The 17,818-nt window shown below is 36.7% G+C and overlaps 2 protein-coding genes and 1 pseudogene across 5 annotated transcripts; 1 reads left to right on the top strand and 2 right to left on the bottom strand.

The window, feature by feature from the left end:
- The first annotated feature begins 665 nt into the window (after positions 1–665).
- Positions 666–4,033, top strand: LOC140822728 (cytochrome P450 CYP72A219-like; annotated as a pseudogene).
- A 3,877-nt stretch (positions 4,034–7,910) lies between these two features.
- Positions 7,911–10,230, bottom strand: LOC140822729 (nifU-like protein 3, chloroplastic). The gene is made up of 4 exons (XM_073183587.1): positions 9,942–10,230; positions 9,732–9,849; positions 8,761–9,059; positions 7,911–8,201 (listed from the first exon to the last, which is right to left on the bottom strand). The coding sequence occupies exons 1-4, from the start codon at positions 10,002–10,004 to the stop codon at positions 8,010–8,012; spliced, it is 672 nt and encodes a 223-aa protein (XP_073039688.1). The 5' UTR covers positions 10,005–10,230; the 3' UTR covers positions 7,911–8,009.
- Positions 10,231–11,309: 1,079 nt separating this feature from the next.
- LOC140822730 (probable alpha,alpha-trehalose-phosphate synthase [UDP-forming] 7) lies at positions 11,310–16,810 on the bottom strand. 4 transcript variants are annotated; one of them, XM_073183588.1, is made up of 4 exons: positions 16,637–16,804; positions 14,272–16,368; positions 13,189–13,462; positions 11,310–12,534 (listed from the first exon to the last, which is right to left on the bottom strand). In XM_073183588.1, the coding sequence occupies exons 2-4, from the start codon at positions 16,257–16,259 to the stop codon at positions 12,196–12,198; spliced, it is 2,601 nt and encodes an 866-aa protein (XP_073039689.1). In that variant the 5' UTR covers positions 16,260–16,368; positions 16,637–16,804; the 3' UTR covers positions 11,310–12,195. The 4 variants fall into 4 exon arrangements, 3 of the variants coding, with proteins under 3 accessions (XP_073039689.1, XP_073039690.1, XP_073039691.1); XM_073183589.1 differs by having other exon boundaries at positions 16,661–16,792; XR_012116020.1 differs by lacking the exons at positions 11,310–12,534; positions 13,189–13,462 and adding exons at positions 13,480–13,639; positions 13,670–13,881 and having other exon boundaries at positions 16,637–16,810.
- Positions 16,811–17,818: the final 1,008 nt, after the last annotated feature.

Below are 17,818 nucleotides of genomic sequence, written 5' to 3' on the forward strand. Positions count from 1 at the left end.
GGCAACCCAATTAATGTCAAAAATCTTTTCGAAGATGGAGTTTATTGTGGCTTAAGGCTAGGACCAGTGTTCTAAATTTGACCTAGGTGACGCCTAGGCGACAGGCACTGGCCGACCAATCTATGCAGCAAGGATGCCTAGGCGGCCCTCGGTGCCGACTAATCGACCTCTGCATCCTACATGTCGCTGACGATTATGTATTTTAGTTTTTTTTTTTGGGATTTTTTTTAAAGTTTTATGAACTTGAAAAAATGAAAGGTAATTTTTCTATAAGCCCTTAACCAAAGTCTAACAAGAAATATGAGTTATTGGTTTATTCTAACATACCAAACTTCATCTTCCTCTACGATCTAAAAGGAGAGAAATTCACGAAAATGACTTTGCTCCGAAGATAAAGATGATGATCAGAATGATGATATTGAGTTTGTATCCGATGACCAACAAGTTGCTGAAAATTATGGATAATAAGAAGCAGAGTAAATTTATGATATTTTATTATTTGTCTAATTTTGAACGTATTTTAAATTTGACGATATTGTGTTAAAATTATAATATGTGTATTATTATGCTGATACTATGAAATTCTTCGAGCGGCACCTAGTCCCTACCTAAGCGCTAGCCGCTGGTCTAGCGCCCGAGTAGGGCACGTCGTTATTCTCTTTTCCAAACAAAAACAACCACTCTCGTGAGTTTGAAAATGCTACATATATTGTATTTTCTTCGTTCCTTCCATCTGCAGCTAGCTAGCTTTGACCATTCTCGTGTGAATTGCCTGAAATGAGTCAGGTCACAGCACCACTTAGTTGATGTAAAGAGAAGCATTTTGTCATCATTCAATTAATGAACACTCCTTATTAGACTTTCCACTTGACAATAAAAACAGCTAGCTTTCAACGCATAATCAAAATAGTAATGGTAAAGGGAGCACAAGAACTGTACGCCACGGTTGCAGCTTTTGGTGCCTTGGCACTGCTCTTTTTCGTATGGAGAGCGGCGGATTGGGTGTGGTTCAGGCCGAAGAAGCTGGAGAAACTGCTGAGGAAGCACTGTTTTTGTGGGAATCCATACAGATTCCTCAACGGGGACTACAAAGAATTGTGGAAGATAGCTAAAGAAGCTAAATCAAAGCCCATCAGTCTCGATGATGATATCAAGCCAAGCGTCATCCCATTCCCCCCTTCAAATCATCAAGAAATATGGTGTACCTGCCCAGCTTTCGATTCACATGTTACAATTTCATATCAATTATTATTTTACTATAATTTTTGATAAAGTAACGATCATTCAATCTAACAACTAACATAAGAGGGGAGGTCAGACGATCTTTGATTTCGATGAGTTACAAGGTGGTGGGATTATTGTGAGGAAGTGATTTGAGGATAAATATTTGCTTGTGAGAATGATCGAAATGTGATGCTTGTATTGTTGTAGAGTTTTAAAAAATTAGAGTAAAGCTATAATGTCATTTGTAGTTTTTGATAAAACCACGAGCTCTCAATCCTAAGAAATTTTGGGCTAAATGGATAGTTTTCAACAAAAAAATGTAACGATCATAATGCTTAAGAAAAAGATATTCGTTTGGTACGAACATGCAGATTTTTCTGTAAGCATGTTAAGTTCTTAAAGTAAATTTCATTTTAGTATTCATGCCTTGCAGGAAACGCATCGTTTTTTTGGCTTGGGCCAACGTCTGTAGTTATTCTCACAGATCCCGTACTTGTAGTACGGGATGTCAAAGAATATGGGATCACCGACAGCAATTTAGAGAGCTTTTAGGAATCATTATGGTGGCAAGTCGACATTGGATCGTATGAGAGTCATGGCCCTAGCTGCTACGTCGACATTGGATCGTATGAGAATCATGGCCCTAGCTGCTACTGTGTACCACGTTTGGAATGCAAGAAATAGGACAATGTTCGAAAATGAAGACCCGAGACTACAAGATATGGTGAAGCGGATCAAGATTGTTGTTTTGCGTTGTATACCGAACTCTATTGACTTATGTACTGCTTTGATTTGATTTGATGTCGTAGGTTGTACTGTGATTTGTTTTAGCCTGGGTATGTCCAGTGTATTTGTACTCGAATTTTTACCCATATTTTAATGAATTTCATTAAAAAAAAAAAAAAAAAAGAGGTGATGTCGAAGAGTAATCTATACCAGAAGCCCAAACCCGCGAATCCTCTGGCCGGGCTACTTGCGCCAGGATTAGTGAGCTACGAGACGGATAAATGGGCGAGACACAGAAAAATCATCAATCCTGCTTTCCATCTGGAGAAGTTGAAGGTTTTATTTCTTGGATCATACCCTTCATATGCTTATTCCATTCCGAGATCACAATAGAAAACATAGGCAAATAATCTGTATATGATTTCAAATTGAGAATCGGGAACTCTAATTGTAGCTCGGCCGATGAAGTTTTGTCCTGACCAGTTAGGACTCATTCATGTAGGCATGTATATGTTGATGCTTCTTTTGTTTTTGAGCAGCTGATGATTCCTGCCTTCTATTTGAGTTGTGATGACGTTTTGAGCGAATGGGATAAAAGCATGCCCCCAGAAGGATCTTGTGAGGTGGATGTGTGGCCGCATCTACAAAATTTAACGAGTGATGCAATATCAAGAACGGCGTTTGGTAGTAGCTATCGAGACGGGAGGAGAATATTCGAACTTCAAAAAGAACAGATGCAGCACTTTTCTAAGGTTGCCCAATCCATGTACATACCTGGATGGAGGTAACAAAACAAGATAATGGGCAGTAAACTCTACATCTCTATGTAATCATTTCTTTGGACTTCAAATTATTGAAGTTGATGCAGCATGTAGATTCTAAGTAAAGCATAAAGAATATTTGGCAAGAAACTGTTCTCGAGAATTGAACCATCTTCTTGAGTCTGATGAGTTGTGTGGCGCGTTGTACCTTCTCATTTCTAATCTTATTATTTCTCGTTTCTCTCAGATTTGTGCCTACAAGAAGGCACAGAAGAATGAAAGAGATTGAAAAAGAAATCCAGTCTTCGATAAGGAGTATTCTAAGCAAAAGGGTCGAGGAAATGAAAGCAGGGGAAGCACGACACGACGACTTATTAAGCATTTTGTTGGAATCCAATTTCCAAGAAATCGAACAAAGCGGAGACAAGAGTTGTGGAATGACCATTGATGAAGTAGTAAAAGAGTGCCAACTGTTTTATTTTGCTGGACAGGAAACTACTTCTGTTTTACTCGTGTGGACAATGATTTTATTGAGTAGATATCCTGAGTGGCAAACGAAAGCTCGGGAAGAGGTTTTGCGAGTCTTTGGGAACCAATCTCCGGGATTTGATGGGTTGAATCACCTGAAAACTGTGTGTTCTTCTCACAACTTGACATATGCATTTAGCTAATCATACAAGTCTAACGTTTGAGACATGTTTGTGCAAGCATCTCTTGTGTGTAATTCTTGTACTACTTTTTTTCCCAGGTTACCATGATTTTGTACGAGGTCTTGAGGCTTTACCCACCGGTAGTTGCTCTTACTCGAAGGCCTGCTGAAGAAATGAAGCTAGGGAAATTTACATTTCCGGAAGAGATGCATTTGTTCATGCCAATAATGTTAATGCATCACGAGCCCAAGATTTGGGGAGACGATGCATTGGAGTTCAATCCTGAAAGGTTCAGCGACGGAGTGTCCAACGCACAAAAAGGCCAAGGCATATTCTTCCCATTCGGTTGGGGACCCCGAATTTGCATTGGACAAACTTTTGCAATGTTAGAGGCAAAAATGGCAATGGCAATGATTCTACAACGATTCTCTTTCGAGCTTTCAGCATCCTACACGCATGCTCCTCAAGGATTTGTGATTCTTCAGCCTCAACATGGTGCCCACTTGATCTTGAAAATGCGTATTATCGAGGAAAATAATTAGCTAAAATGGAAGTATACCATGTGTTCAAAACCCTGTACCGCGTGACTAATGTGATGTGGCAAGGGTGTGATATAGTATATGAATAATTGGTATGATATTATAAAATATATTGTGTTTTATTTGAGTAATAGATATGATGTGATAAATTATTGTGTTCAGTATGATATACATATGAAGTGATAAAAAAATTTAGTTTGATAAAAGAGCACATTCATAAGGCATGCCTTCAAAAAGATTTGCGTCAATGGCAGCTAAATAATTTAACGACAGAAAATATGAAAAATAGCATCTAAGATGAACCAAGAATTAAGCAACATGGAAACTGAATGCAAGAAGTAGACACTCGGCAGTAACAGCCTTACCAGAGATTCGCTACAATGGCAGCTTTACAAGAGCAGATTGGTATCCCGTGGCTTCCTCCTAGCCATAAAAAGGATTTCAAGTTACAACGTAATACCATTTTAAGATAAGTAGAGCACCCTGGCCAAGAAACTTCACACCTCGAATAGGTTTCAGGATTTCAGATATTCCATATACAAATCTTGTTTGATGCTCAACAGAACATGATCTAATATGCAGACCGGATTTGCTAAATCATACTTGTTTGAATTTTTATAAGTAATTTTTTTTAAAAATAAAGTTTCACCCTGGGATCTAATTCTGTCATCTTTCTACACAAATTGCAATGCAAAACAAGTAAGCCTAACGCACAGCACTCGTTCTAGTTGAGTTATTAGACAATAAGATTTAATGATTTCAGGTAATCTCTTCCAAACATTCAAAAAAAATTAAAAATTAAAATAAATAAAGAACCTGAAACTTCAAGGAAAACCACACCCCATCTCCAGGGCCCTAATCTCACCCTACCCATTATAGTAAGCAAGCTTCCCGAGCAAATGAGTCTTCTCCGAGATTGATACTTTCTAACTCCCAAGCATGCTTCATATATAACAGGAAAATACTTTACAGGGAAACTAGAGTTTGGATTCAACTCGAGAAAGTGCTAACCGAATTCCAGTATTATTTCCGTACTGAAAGTAGTGGACAAGTCTAACAAATGCAACGAAGATCAGAATACAGTCGATATCTCACCGCGTCAATTGTAAAGTAAGTTCTATTACAAGGTAGAAGTAGATGATTAAAATTCAGTGGTGGTCTGAATTTTAAGTTACGAGGGCCACTTATCCCCGACCAAGATAAAATTTCAAACTTTTAAACTACGCTTGGATGTATAGGTTTGAGCTTCTTGGATTCATAATCCAGTCTCCCAAAATTTTCCTCACGTAAATTTGGCTTCAAAAATTGGAAATTTAAAATTCACTTTTCAAATGCAAATCATTGTTAGGCCATCTCTGCAGTAATCTCCAAGTTCATGTAATCCACTAATCTCCAAGTTCAAATACATGAACCCAATTTTATGAACTTCAATCAGAAAGATACAGTTAAAGACTTTGAATCTCTTTTACCAGAAATATATACACAGAAGCAAGAGGAAATTAAATGCAAATTGAAGTTTGTGACAAATTTCGAACAAAACACAATTCCATAACATGAAGTGATACATATCAATACAGATCCTTACACAGGAGTGTTTTTTTATTCTTAACAACAATTGTACGAAGATAATTCTATGAAGGATCAAACCACTTCCTTGGCAGGCTGCCCATCCTTCTTGAGGTCATCACCACGGTCAATCACCTTAGTTTCTGCAGGAATCTTAACGTACCCGAATTTCTTGGCGGCGCTGACGTCATCGTCTTCGCTATCAGAACCATCGGAAAAGTCAAAATGTCGGGGGGAGAAGAGTGCCCAAACAAAGAATATCGCGACGCCGGTGAGGACCCCGAAACCGACACCAACGAGAAGAGCCCCAACAACTCCCATGATATCTTTGCCGCGATCACGAATAGAGCTCGAGACGGATGAGTAGAATCTGACGGGAGCTTTGGATGACGCCAACGATGACGAGTGGGACTCGTCATCGAAGGAGTTCGAGTGGGAACTGAGGGAAGGCTGGCGGTGTGGGAATCGAGCGGTGGTGGTGGTGAATATGAGAGAGAGGTACCGGGGGTTCTGAAGAAGGGGATCTGGGTTAGGGTTACGGGGGTAATAGGTAGTGGTGGTGGTGGTGATGAAGAACAGGGTTTTGCAGGGGCGGGCGGATACGGCTGCGGCGGATGCGAGGAGGCAGAGGAGGAGGATAGAGGGTACGCACTTGACCATTTTCACAGCTCCCAGGTGAACGAAGAAAATGGCGGATGTGACCTCGTACAGAATCAAGAAACTCTATATATTGTGAGAGAAATATATATATATATATATATATATATATATATATATATATATATAACCAAATACTATTTACGTAATATCTCTAAAAAAAAAAAAAAATCAAGGCCAAGTACATTTAAGTTGATTGTGACTTCGATCGATTAGCTAGGAAAATTGGTTTGGAGGGTTGAAAAAGAGTGCCATACCCAGAAAACAAAGTATAATTTTATTTTAAAAAAATGGTTTTAAAATTTTAATTTAAAATCTTAATTTTCAAAATTTGCAAGGCCTCAGAGCCTGCACGGATTTTTGCCAAGTCTAAATAACACTTGATACATGTTGCTGTGGATATTAGCCCTATACGCCCATATGCGTTGTGACATTCTGTATTGCCCACACAAATATCTCTTGTTTTTATTTTCCCGAGTCAAGGGAGAGTTTTGTTTCAATTGGATCTGTCTAAAACTCGTTTAATATTGAAATATTGATATCAAATAAACTAAGAATCAGCCTAAAACTTATGTGAGACGATCTGAGTCGTATTTTGTAAGACGAATCTCTTATTTGGGTCATCCATGAAAAAATATTACTTTTTATTCTAAGGCTGCGTTTGGTTCGGGTGATTAGTCGGGATAGATTATTTTATCCCGGCTAATCACCTGTTTGGTTGGATTTTTATCAAATCAGACGGCCCGTGATAATAGGAAGAAGCCCGTACTGTAGCTACAATTTGTTGGACAAATAATACTGATAATTTAGGTGTGATAACTTATCCCACTCTTAATACCTCCTATTTTTCCAATTGTACCCTTCTCCTAAATTCAAACTCACCACCACTTACCGCCACGACCGCCGCCGGCCGACCACCGACGGACCGCCTACAGCGGCCGACCACCGGCAAACCAGTTAGCGACGGTTTGTAAAAAAATCCGTCGCTAATAGCGACAGTTTTTTCATAAACCGTCGCTAATAGCGACGGTTTGCAAGAAACTGTCGCCTATCTAAATAAGATCGGCGACGGTTTATCAAAAACCGTTGCTATATAAATCCGTCGCAAATAACGACGGTTTGTACAAATCCGTCGCTAATAGCGACAGTTTTTTTCATAAACCGTCGCTGATAGCGACGGTTTGTAAGTAACTGTCGCCGATCTAAACAAGATCGGCGCCGGTTGCTCAAAAAAAGGGAAGGGCAAATTGGTTTTTTCATCAAAAAATTCAAAATTATCCTACACTTAAAAATCGTACCAAACATAATATTATTTTACACCATATATTACAATCCTATCACAATCATTTTCTTTATCATTTACGTTCTAATCATTAGTTTACTCTATCCTCCAACCAAACGTAGCCTAAGAGTATTACTTTTTATTGTGAATATCGGTAAACTTGACTCGTCTCACAGATAAAAATTCGTAAGACCATCTCACAAAAGACCTACTCCATAAAATTAGTATCTCTCAACGAATTTATGATACTTTGGGGATGAGCTTTCGCGTTATCTGTGTACTCTTGACAAAGATGGCTTGGGTGTTACAATTTTTTTAGAAAGTTTACATTTCTCTAATCTAAAACTATACAAGCTCCGTAAAAATAAGAAAAGAGGAGAGACAAAAATCCTCAAATATTCCAAAACACTCTTCATTTATTATTATTTACCTATTTTTTCCTTTTCTGAGTTAAGCTTCCCCAGTCTTGGGGATACAATCCAAGATTCAATTTCTCCCAAGGATTAGCAAATAATACCTCTAAATATCAGAACTTAATTACATAAAAAAATATTTTGAGAAATGTGAAATTGACCTTAATTTTGATTCTTACAAAATATATATTTCATTCCATCAACTGGACAGAAGCAATAACTGGTATTTTCTCTCTCAACTTTTGGGTTAAAGCTACACGAACTGTCATCACTCCAGCCGCAGGTCCGCTCAGTCGAACTTTTACAACATAGTCGTTTATTTGAATAAGCTCGAGTATACCCCCTCCTGTTCCAGACAGATATGGCCTGATCTCTGATAGAATCTGGAAATGAATCAAAGCTCAAATCTTGGTCACTCTCCATTTACATTTTACAACATCTCGAGCCTGCGATTTACTCGAACTGATTTCAAGCTCCAAATAGAAACTCTTTTTCACTTGAGCTAAGCTCAAGTTGGAGTTCAAGACTTCTATTCATCATAAATAATCTTTTAGAATCAGGTTCCATCAAGCTAATGTTTGAATCATGGATAGAATTCGCAAGCTCAATTCATTTTCAAATATCGATAAATTTATTAAGAAAAATGAGTGCAGTGTTGTATTTCCTCGTCAAACTCCGACCCATGAACAAACTAGATGTAACAAACCTCCTCCCTCTAATCTATCTGAAAGTATCATATCGAGTTATCGCATAGTTATGAACTTTTAGATCATGAACGTTTATTGCTTTAAAAAGTAGTAGTATTGAGCTACTGGTGCCAAATGCCACTTTAAAGCTTGGTTACATTCCATTTTATAAACTGAAGTTATTTAGGGCATCTTTGGCGTCTTAATGGAACATTGAAATTCTCAAAATATAGTATGAAAGAAATTCTGGTGTTACCTTCTCCACATTTTCCTCATTCAATTCGAGCCCGGTTTCAGTATCAAGTATCTGCTCAACTGATTCAATCTCAGGGATCTTGTCCCTAAGGCGAGTTTCGATCCCCATTTTGAGGGTCATGGTGGAACTCGGGCACGACCCACAAGCACCTTGGAGCTTAAGTACCACAACAAGACCATCAATTTCATGTAGGACAACATTTCCTCCATCAGCCATAAGACCTGGCCTCACTTCATCCAACACTTTCTCAACATTATCCTCAGTTAATGGCAACACACAAATTGGTGAAACCACAAGTCCTTCAATCATCAAACAACTTAAATCACAATTTATGAGACCAAAAATTTCAAGAATCATGAACTTGGATCGAATTCAAAGAAAAAGGAGAGACATTCCTATCCCATTTGAAAAAGAGTGATTCTTGTGCAAACGAATCAATTATAGAAACTTAATAAATTTAGAAAACCAAAAAGAATGAAAAAAATTTCCACGATCATTGAAGATCAATGCCATGTCCCACTTCGACTTATGAGATCAATGTGAAAGTATTTATATGATTATACAATAGACTTTTCTAACAACTTGAATTAACCAATATTGCCAAGTATCTGGAGTCTATTGCGCCCAAGGGCCTGGAACTTGAAACCTTTTTCGCCTCATATGAAAAATATTCCAATTTAGATGTCATTTTCCTATAAAATGTAACTTTGACACCTTCAAATTGCACTAAACTACATTGATTTCAGCCTGCAACTATGAAGTCACCACAGATTCTGGATATAGCCCATGGATCATATCGTTAAGTTTACAAAGTTGAATTGCAGAAAATACCAAATTATTCAATCTCACTAACCAATCCTAAGGAATAACGATAACTTATTGCTGCAACACAAAATATCCATACATGTATAAAAAAAATACAACAATCTGCCAAAACAAACATAGAAAATAAACGTCTTCCGTCAAATTACCTGCATTATGTTTCCTTGGCCGACCGACTGTAAATCCAATAATGTTTTTGCTATGAAATCGACCTCCAAGAAAAGAACTCCATTTAGATGAAAACTGACTCCACTCTGAAATGGGTTTCTGCCAAGAAAAAAAAAGGAAATAAAAAGATTAATCACACGTTAAAACGTGGAAATTTCCAACAAAAAAAAATGAAAATCTTAGGTCAGTACCTTTCGAAAAGAAGGAACAATTTGCTGAAAAGAATGATTCATTTGAGCTGAGAGCGCACCCATTACGCACCTTGTTGTTTGTTTTCAAGGAATCATGAGAGACCCAACATCCAATCAGAGATTACTCGAATAGTTCGTACGTAGAACAGAAGTAAAACATACAAGATTTTGCGGGAGATATTGAAATGAAGAGCAGAAATGTGGTTGAAAGATACCATTTTTTTTAAGGAAGAAGACAAATGGGTTGGAATTCGTGGATAGAATCGGAGTTCTTGCAGTGAGCTTAAATGAGGCCACGTCATTAATCTTTTGGTTGATAATAATAACTAGCTACTATGCAACGCACACGTGTATAAATTTTTTTTAATTACCGAAAAAATAATTTGATAAATTATCGAGAAATTAAAATGCTATTTAAATTATTGTCATTAAAAAAAATAAAAACAAAAATATTTGTTGAAATTACAAAAAATAAAAATACAATATTGATATCACATAAGAGCCAAAAACAGACTAAGAGACTATTTTTATCTCTATTATATTATAGTGATTCTTAATAGAGTGGGTCTTTTGTGAGACCGTCTCACGAATCATAATCTGTGAGACGGGTCAACCATACTCATATTCACAATAAAAAATAATATTATTAACATAAAAAGTAATATTTTTTCATGGGTGACCCAAATAAATGATCTGTCTCACAAATACGATCCGTAAGACCATCTCATATAAATTTTTGCCTTCTTAATAATACTAATAGATTACTAGCAAGTTGAAATGGTTAATTTTTTTAACACAAAAAACCTTTATAAAATTTTCTGACTAATAAATTTTGTGATCTGGATTTTATATTTGATTTATAAAAAAATATTATTTTTATATCAAAATTATTAATTTTTAATATAAATATAAATTAAATTAACTAATTTCACGAATCTATATTCATGAAATCATTTTAACCTATCTTTTCAAAGTAAAACAACCAAAATATATAATAATATTAAATTAAGACCCAACTAAAAAAGGTAAAAATAAATATAAACAAAATGCTATTTTACACCTGTATTGTTTAATAACATTGTATCTCGAGATAACATTACTGTCTTCCAGTAAAAAATCACGCGTACCAAACGAAGGATAAAGTAGATTAAATAATATAAACCTACTTTATCCCTCAAACCAAACGGGACCTAATACTCTAATAACATTACTGTCTTCCAGTAAAAAAAATTTATCAAGAAATTACGATTTTTCTTGGCTTGAATTTGAGCAGGCCTACAGCAAGTATCATATATTTAGGTGATATAAAAAGTGCATCGAAGGATGAATTAGATGATTTTGATGATGGGTAAAAGCAAACGGAAGAGGAATCCAAAAATATTCAAAGTTCTACGAATGGGTCTTGCACATCAAACACCAACTAGCAACTTCTTGATACATTTTGTAGATGAGAATTAGAGCCACAATGCCAACACTGATATTGCAAAAAGAAACAATGTAACAATCGAAGCATCCAAAAGTTCATAAAAAGAAGAACAAAGACAAAAACCAAAAGAATGATGAATAATTTATCAGTTGTCACTTGACATTCTGCAAGACTTTATTGCGATTATCCAACCCATATGCACATATTATCTGTCTGGATCCCCTTCACGGAACAGAAAACAGGCAGCCATACTAACCTGTATATATAGCACTTTGCTGAAGTCAATAAAGCCAATCTGCATGGATAGGCCGCCACAATTGATCACTTCGAGTACACCATTGGCCAGGTAACACTTGGTTTCCTTTAGTCAACGAACAAGACTTCTAAGAACTTGAAATTTCACCTTGAGATCTGATTACAATGAAACAGAGGCGAAACCAACCTCAATATATCTCTCTCACTAGACTTCATGCTAGTTTAAAGAAGATATTCTGCTACTCTTTTATTGTAGCAAGAATCATTGTGATGCCAAAAGATCAGTCAAAGTCATTGGCTTACTATTTGAAAGAGCATCATAAGAATAGCCTAGGAAACTGATCTCTCAACTAGTTCCAGACTTCTACCTAGAATCACCCAAAGCATCTCATGTGACATGATCACAATGAACTGCACCTTTAGACGCGGCTAAAGTAAAGAATAGCAAGGAGACGACATGCGATAAACCAGAAGATTACAACATCTACATTCTTAAGTACCTAAAACCTGACACGAGAACTGAGAGCATGAACTGATTCTAGGGAGAATTTCCAATTGGAGAACTAGATAGATTCAAACAAATGAAACGTGACTGACTTTTCTCGGGGAGCTATCAGATTCCTCGTCAGATGAAGGAGAAGAACCAGTAGCTTTGGCTAGAGATTCTAACATTTCTATCACTTCAGATGAGTCATCCAGATAATATTTGGCTTTGCTTGGTTTTTGCCCTACTGTGCAGGCAAAAACTTCAGTGTTGTGATGAAGAAGTCGCCTCGACACAGCATTACCAATTATTTCAAACATGTCTTCATCAGATCTATCGTCACCCACACAGAGTACAAAATCAACCTTTTTCCCATTCTCGGCCATTGATGCAAAAACCTTTTCAGCGACTATGCCTTTTGTTACACCCTGAATCAAAGAGGGTTCACATTGTTAATACTCAACTTCAAATTATAATACAGAAACACAAGCCCAAAAGTGTCAAGTAGATAAATCCCTGCCTACACATGAAAAGGAAAAGGTAAACGAGAAAAGAGCGCGAGTTTAGATGCAGGTCACATAACGTGGGAGCGAAATATAGACAGTAGATGTATATGATTGCCAGCCTCTATTAAAATATTTTTAAAGAAAATTATGGGAACTAAAAACTATATTCAATGTTTATTTTGGTCAACTCTCCAAAATTTTCGTTTCTGGCTATACGAAGAGGAATTTACCTGTTTCATTTTATTTTTCGGAACAAGAAAACTTCCCATTTCAGATGTTTTAAGTTGTACACTACTAGTACGATATTCAATATCTCAATTCTGAAACAAGTTGCATTTGGCACAAATCCTCATTTATCAAATAGAATGGAATTTTATTGAAAGTCAGAGGGAAGATTGTGAAAACTTTAAGCTCAAGAGATGGACCCCCATAAAAGGCTCTGAAACCAAGGTTGAGATGCTGGACAAAACTAAATGAGACTACGCATTGGAAAAATATCAAAAGATATAGAACTAGTGGAAAAAGAAAACTGAAAAGGAAATATAAGGGCAGAAAGCCAGAGTTATTAATTCATGCCTGAGGCTTGATTTCTACAATAAATTGCCCACTCTTGACAGCGACTGGTTCATTAGCTAAAACACTCTCTAGATGATCCAACATTTCTTTCGCTTGTGAAAATCCAAATACAGGATCCGCATCCTGATAATGCCAGACCAACGCACTTTCCTTTCTTTCTATTCCAGAACCATCAGTAGCTTCAGTGTATGATTTCATAACTGGTTCTGCGAGGTGCATCCAACCAAAATCAGAACTCTGGGCAGATGTTTCCCATTCTTCAAGTTGTGGCCATCTGCAAAGTTTAAGGCCCATATTCCATAATGCAGCAAAACAGTACAATAAAACTAAAAAGGATAATAGAAAATTCAAAGGGGCCATTTATAATTTACTGAAATTACTAATGGTGTTTGCATACCCTTTCTCACCCACAACCCCCCAATAATGAAAACAACAACGGAAGGGGAAACAACTAAAGAAAAGTACGATCATCTGTGAGGACAACAAAAGTAAGATCATCTGCGAGGACAACATTGAGTTAAAACTTACTTGTAAGACAAGACACAAGAAAAAGAATCATCCAGTACAATAAATAATAAAGTCCATCCACGATCTTATGAAATGAGGACCAGAACACTGAACATAGCCTTCACACTAAATTGCACACTGCAGTTCCGCATGTGCATTTGACCTACGGGCATCTCCTCATAAACACTGGTCATACAAAAATCAGATGTGTATACAACAGACCAAGTAACATAAAGAAAAAGTAAGATACTCGGTCAAGAAATATTGAAAGAAGGAAAAAGGGTTAGATACTCACAATAATTCTCAAGCAAACATTTCCTCCATAATAAGATGCAGAAAAAGTTAACCATGCACAGTATCTCTCTAATTTTAATATATATGAAAGTATGTTTATTCAACACGATAGTTTCATACAATTTCCATGGTTACTACCTAAAGTCTTATCCAGGCAGAAACCCCACTCAATGGCAAAAAGCTGTCTAAATTTTCGCTGATACTCCTTACAGTAAAAGCAACTGATATTATATGGAACAACAAGAAGTCAAAAATACGACAAGGCAGAAAATAGGGATATACCTTAAAAAGTAGCCATGTTCTGCAGCAAGTCCCAATTTATTGCATGGAAGAAACCACCTGCTTAGGCTGTCCCTTCCTCTTCCACTTACCATAAAAACTATATTCCTCGGATCAGCAGAGAGTCTATTCAACAGAGAGATAACTTGTGCACTTGGAGTCTTAACAATTGAATTCTGAGGCATTAATGTACCATCATAGTCCAACAATATAGCCCTGCTTTTAGCCTGACAGTAAGCATCTACAATATCATCCACGGAAAGCTTTCTAAAATTAGGATCCAGGGCCACTACTCGGAAACCAAAACCAAGTCCAATGCTCCAGCATCTTTTCCTGAAGTGTTCAGCGCAAGTTCTCTCCATGTCTTGCAAGAAGCTTCTTGACCAAAAAGCTACATCATGGGTGCTAACATAACGATAGTGTTTCTCGTGTCGCAACTCTTTCTCTGGATCAGCCATTGATAAAGCCTCATTTATTGCCTCAGCAGTTGATTCAACATTCCATGGATTGACACGAATCGCACCACTCAAGGAGGGAGAACAGCCAATGAATTCAGACACCACTAGCATGCTCTTCTTAGGCCCACTCAAATCAGACCCTGGTTCTGCACCAGATACTCCTTGTCTGCAGACAATATATTCATAAGGAGTCAGGTTCATCCCATCCCTCACAGCTGTCACTACAACACATTCAGCAATGCTATAATAAGCCATTCTCTCAAAGATTGATGAAGGACGGTGAATTAAAACTATGGGTTCATATCCAGGCTTCCCAAGTTCCCTGTTAATTCTCTTGCAAGTCTCCTCTATTTCAGATTGAATTTCATCCACATCTATTCCTTTCCCTCTGCTAGGATTTGCAATCTGGACCAGAACAGCTCGTCCTTGCAAATTTGGATGTAGCTTGAGCATCTGCTCCATCGCTAAAAGTTTCAAATTGATACCTTTGAATATATCCATATCATCTACTCCAAGCAACACTGTTTTACCTTCGAACTGCTGCTTTAGCTCCTCGAACTTCATTTTTTTATCTGCGTGTCTCATTAGAGATTCGATATGGCCCATGTGTATTCCAACTGGCATGATCTTTATCCCAACAGTCCTTCCATAGTAATCCAATCCTATATAACCCCTTTTGGACTGATATTCCAAACCCATCATCCGGCTGCAACAGGAGAGGAAATGACGAGCATAGTCGAAGGTGTGAAAACCAATGAGGTCAGAGTTGAGAAGAGCCTTGAGTATTTCTTCTCTAACCGGAAGTGACCTGTATATTTCAGAAGAAGGAAATGGGCTGTGGAGAAAGAAGCCCATTCTTAATCGGAGGAAGCGCCTCCTCAAAAATGTGGGTAGAACCATCAAATGATAATCATGAATCCACACAAAATCATCCTCTGGATTTAGCACCTCAATAACTTTTTGCGAGAACATTTTATTTGCAGACACGTACGCTTCCCACATAGATCGATCAAAACGATTTCCGTGATCGACCGAATAAGGCAACATGTAGTGAAAAAGTGGCCACAACTGCTTCTTGCAAAAGCCATCATAGTATTTTGTCAGGATATTCAGAGGTAAGAAGGCAGCAACACATTTAAATTTCTCCAGAAGATAGTTGGCAACATCATCTTGTTCAATTGGATCAACATCAACAGCTAATGACCCAACATACAGCACTTCCATGTCATCCGGAAAGCCGTCCTTGACTCGTGAAAGCACAGAGTCCTCGTTCCAACTGAAACTCCACCCTTTATTGTCCAGCCTTCTCTTTGCTTTCAGCGGTAAAAGATTAGCCACGATAATTATTCTATCACCCGCAACAGAAGACTGATTTTCAGATGAAACACTAACGGCAGAATCATCATCTAGCTCGGCTATATTCCCAGGGAGAGTCATTACCCTTGGGAATCGCTTTCGATCCTTCTCCATACCCATAACCGGGACATTCCCAGATGCTAACTCCAAAAGATTAGTATACGATCTTGACATCATCTTGGCAAATTTTTCCTTTCAACAACCTCCAAAAAAATACAAACTTTTTTCTTCAAATCCCACACAATGCTAAAAATCACAATCCCGTCTCTGTTCAAAATCAAATAACCTGAACGAGACATATCAACACACCGTAAATGAACACCAATAAATTCCAAATCAATACAAGAACAGACAGTGAATCACACAACCTAATAAAGTAAATATTTAAACTAATTAATCAAAAAGAGATTTAACATAACAAGCACACTCCAACCAATAACTCATTAGAGCTTCTAGCATAAAGTAAATCGTCGACACATATGTGAAAGAACCCAAATCTTAAAACCCTAATTTCCAAAAACATCTAAGCTGAAGAAGCAACCCGAAAAAAGTACCTGAAATTGAGGATCAAATATCACCTCCGGCATGAAATTGGGTTGAAATCTTCTTTTCTTGAGATGTTCAAGGCCCGAATCTTCAGCGAAATGGGAGTTAGGGCTTCACGTGAACAGGGAGAAAGAAATGCAGGAGTCCTAGAATAATCTGCGGATATGGATATATAAAATGAATCAAACGCGATCGTTTGGTAAAAGAAATAATAATAACAATAATAATGTAAAAGGAAAAAGTAAATAATGGATATGAATATTCAAGCGAATAATTTCCAACTTTTTAATTATATTTTATATTAGGTAAAGTGAACAGAATATTATTTTAATAGTACATGATATTTTTTTCAAAAAAGGTATTTATTCTTTTGTAATTAAATTACATGTTTATTATGTTCTATGATATAAGATTGAGACATGTATCACATCATAATACAATTTTGTTATCGAAAAATTGACATTTTTTGTGAATAAATATTTAATATTCGACAAAAAAATCGGTGCTAGCAATAGCACATAAAAAGAAAACACATGCATGTTTATCGTTCAAAAAATAATATCTCAATATTTGAGGCAAGATATGAGAAATATCATCATCAATCTTTCTTTGAGATTATTTGATGAAAAACATCAACACTTGTTAAAACCTTGAAAATTCGATTATTAGAGGTCGTGAAATTATTTTTTCAATATTTTTGATATGTTTTTAACTAGGATCATGAAGAGTTCACGAGACGAGTCTCAGATTTGACCAAACTCGTTCCTAATCTCACATTGTTTTCATATCTAAATATTGACCAAACATGAGAGGATGGATCTTGCAAGAACTGTTTTTATGTTAAGATCAAATATTTCTATCAACATTCAACACAGTCATATGAGAGAAGGTTCACTAATTTGGGCAATATCATGTTCATCGACTTATTTTTGGCGTTCTTCGATAAAAAAAAAAAATCACATATTTATTTTTTATTTAAAAAATATTTTTTGGCTTTGTAGTCATAAAACATCTTTAATGGGGTTGTATCCCCCGAGGAGCACCAGAAAATAAATCAACATAATTAGCTGGTGCTTGGTTTCAATACTATTTTTATTAGCATATTTAATTTCTAATAACATTTTTTTTTATCTTCCATGTCAATAAAGGTACTAAAGTAAAATTTGAGGTTACATAAATATATATCATAC

The sequence above is a fragment of the Primulina eburnea genome, chromosome 2 (assembly GCF_022965805.1).
Source record: "Primulina eburnea isolate SZY01 chromosome 2, ASM2296580v1, whole genome shotgun sequence".
Lineage (NCBI taxonomy): Eukaryota > Viridiplantae > Streptophyta > Magnoliopsida > Lamiales > Gesneriaceae > Primulina > Primulina eburnea.

Excerpts from the sequence above, each read along its gene's own strand:
- LOC140822729 (XM_073183587.1), bottom strand. The coding sequence starts at position 10,004 with ATGGGTGCGCTCTCAGCTCAAATGAATCATTCTTTTCAGCAAATTGTT. Across the intron at positions 9,060-9,731 it reads GCCAAGGAAACATAATGCAG|GACTTGTGGTTTCACCAATT; the intron begins GTAATTTGACGG and ends TGATGATTGAAG. Across the intron at positions 8,202-8,760 it reads ATGAGGAAAATGTGGAGAAG|ATTCTATCAGAGATCAGGCC; the intron begins GTAACACCAGAA and ends ATTCATTTCCAG.
- LOC140822730 (XM_073183588.1), bottom strand. The coding sequence starts at position 16,259 with ATGATGTCAAGATCGTATACTAATCTTTTGGAGTTAGCATCTGGGAAT. Across the intron at positions 13,463-14,271 it reads GAACATGGCTACTTTTTAAG|ATGGCCACAACTTGAAGAAT; the intron begins GTATATCCCTAT and ends TAAACTTTGCAG. Across the intron at positions 12,535-13,188 it reads TTGTAGAAATCAAGCCTCAG|GGTGTAACAAAAGGCATAGT; the intron begins GCATGAATTAAT and ends TCTTTGATTCAG.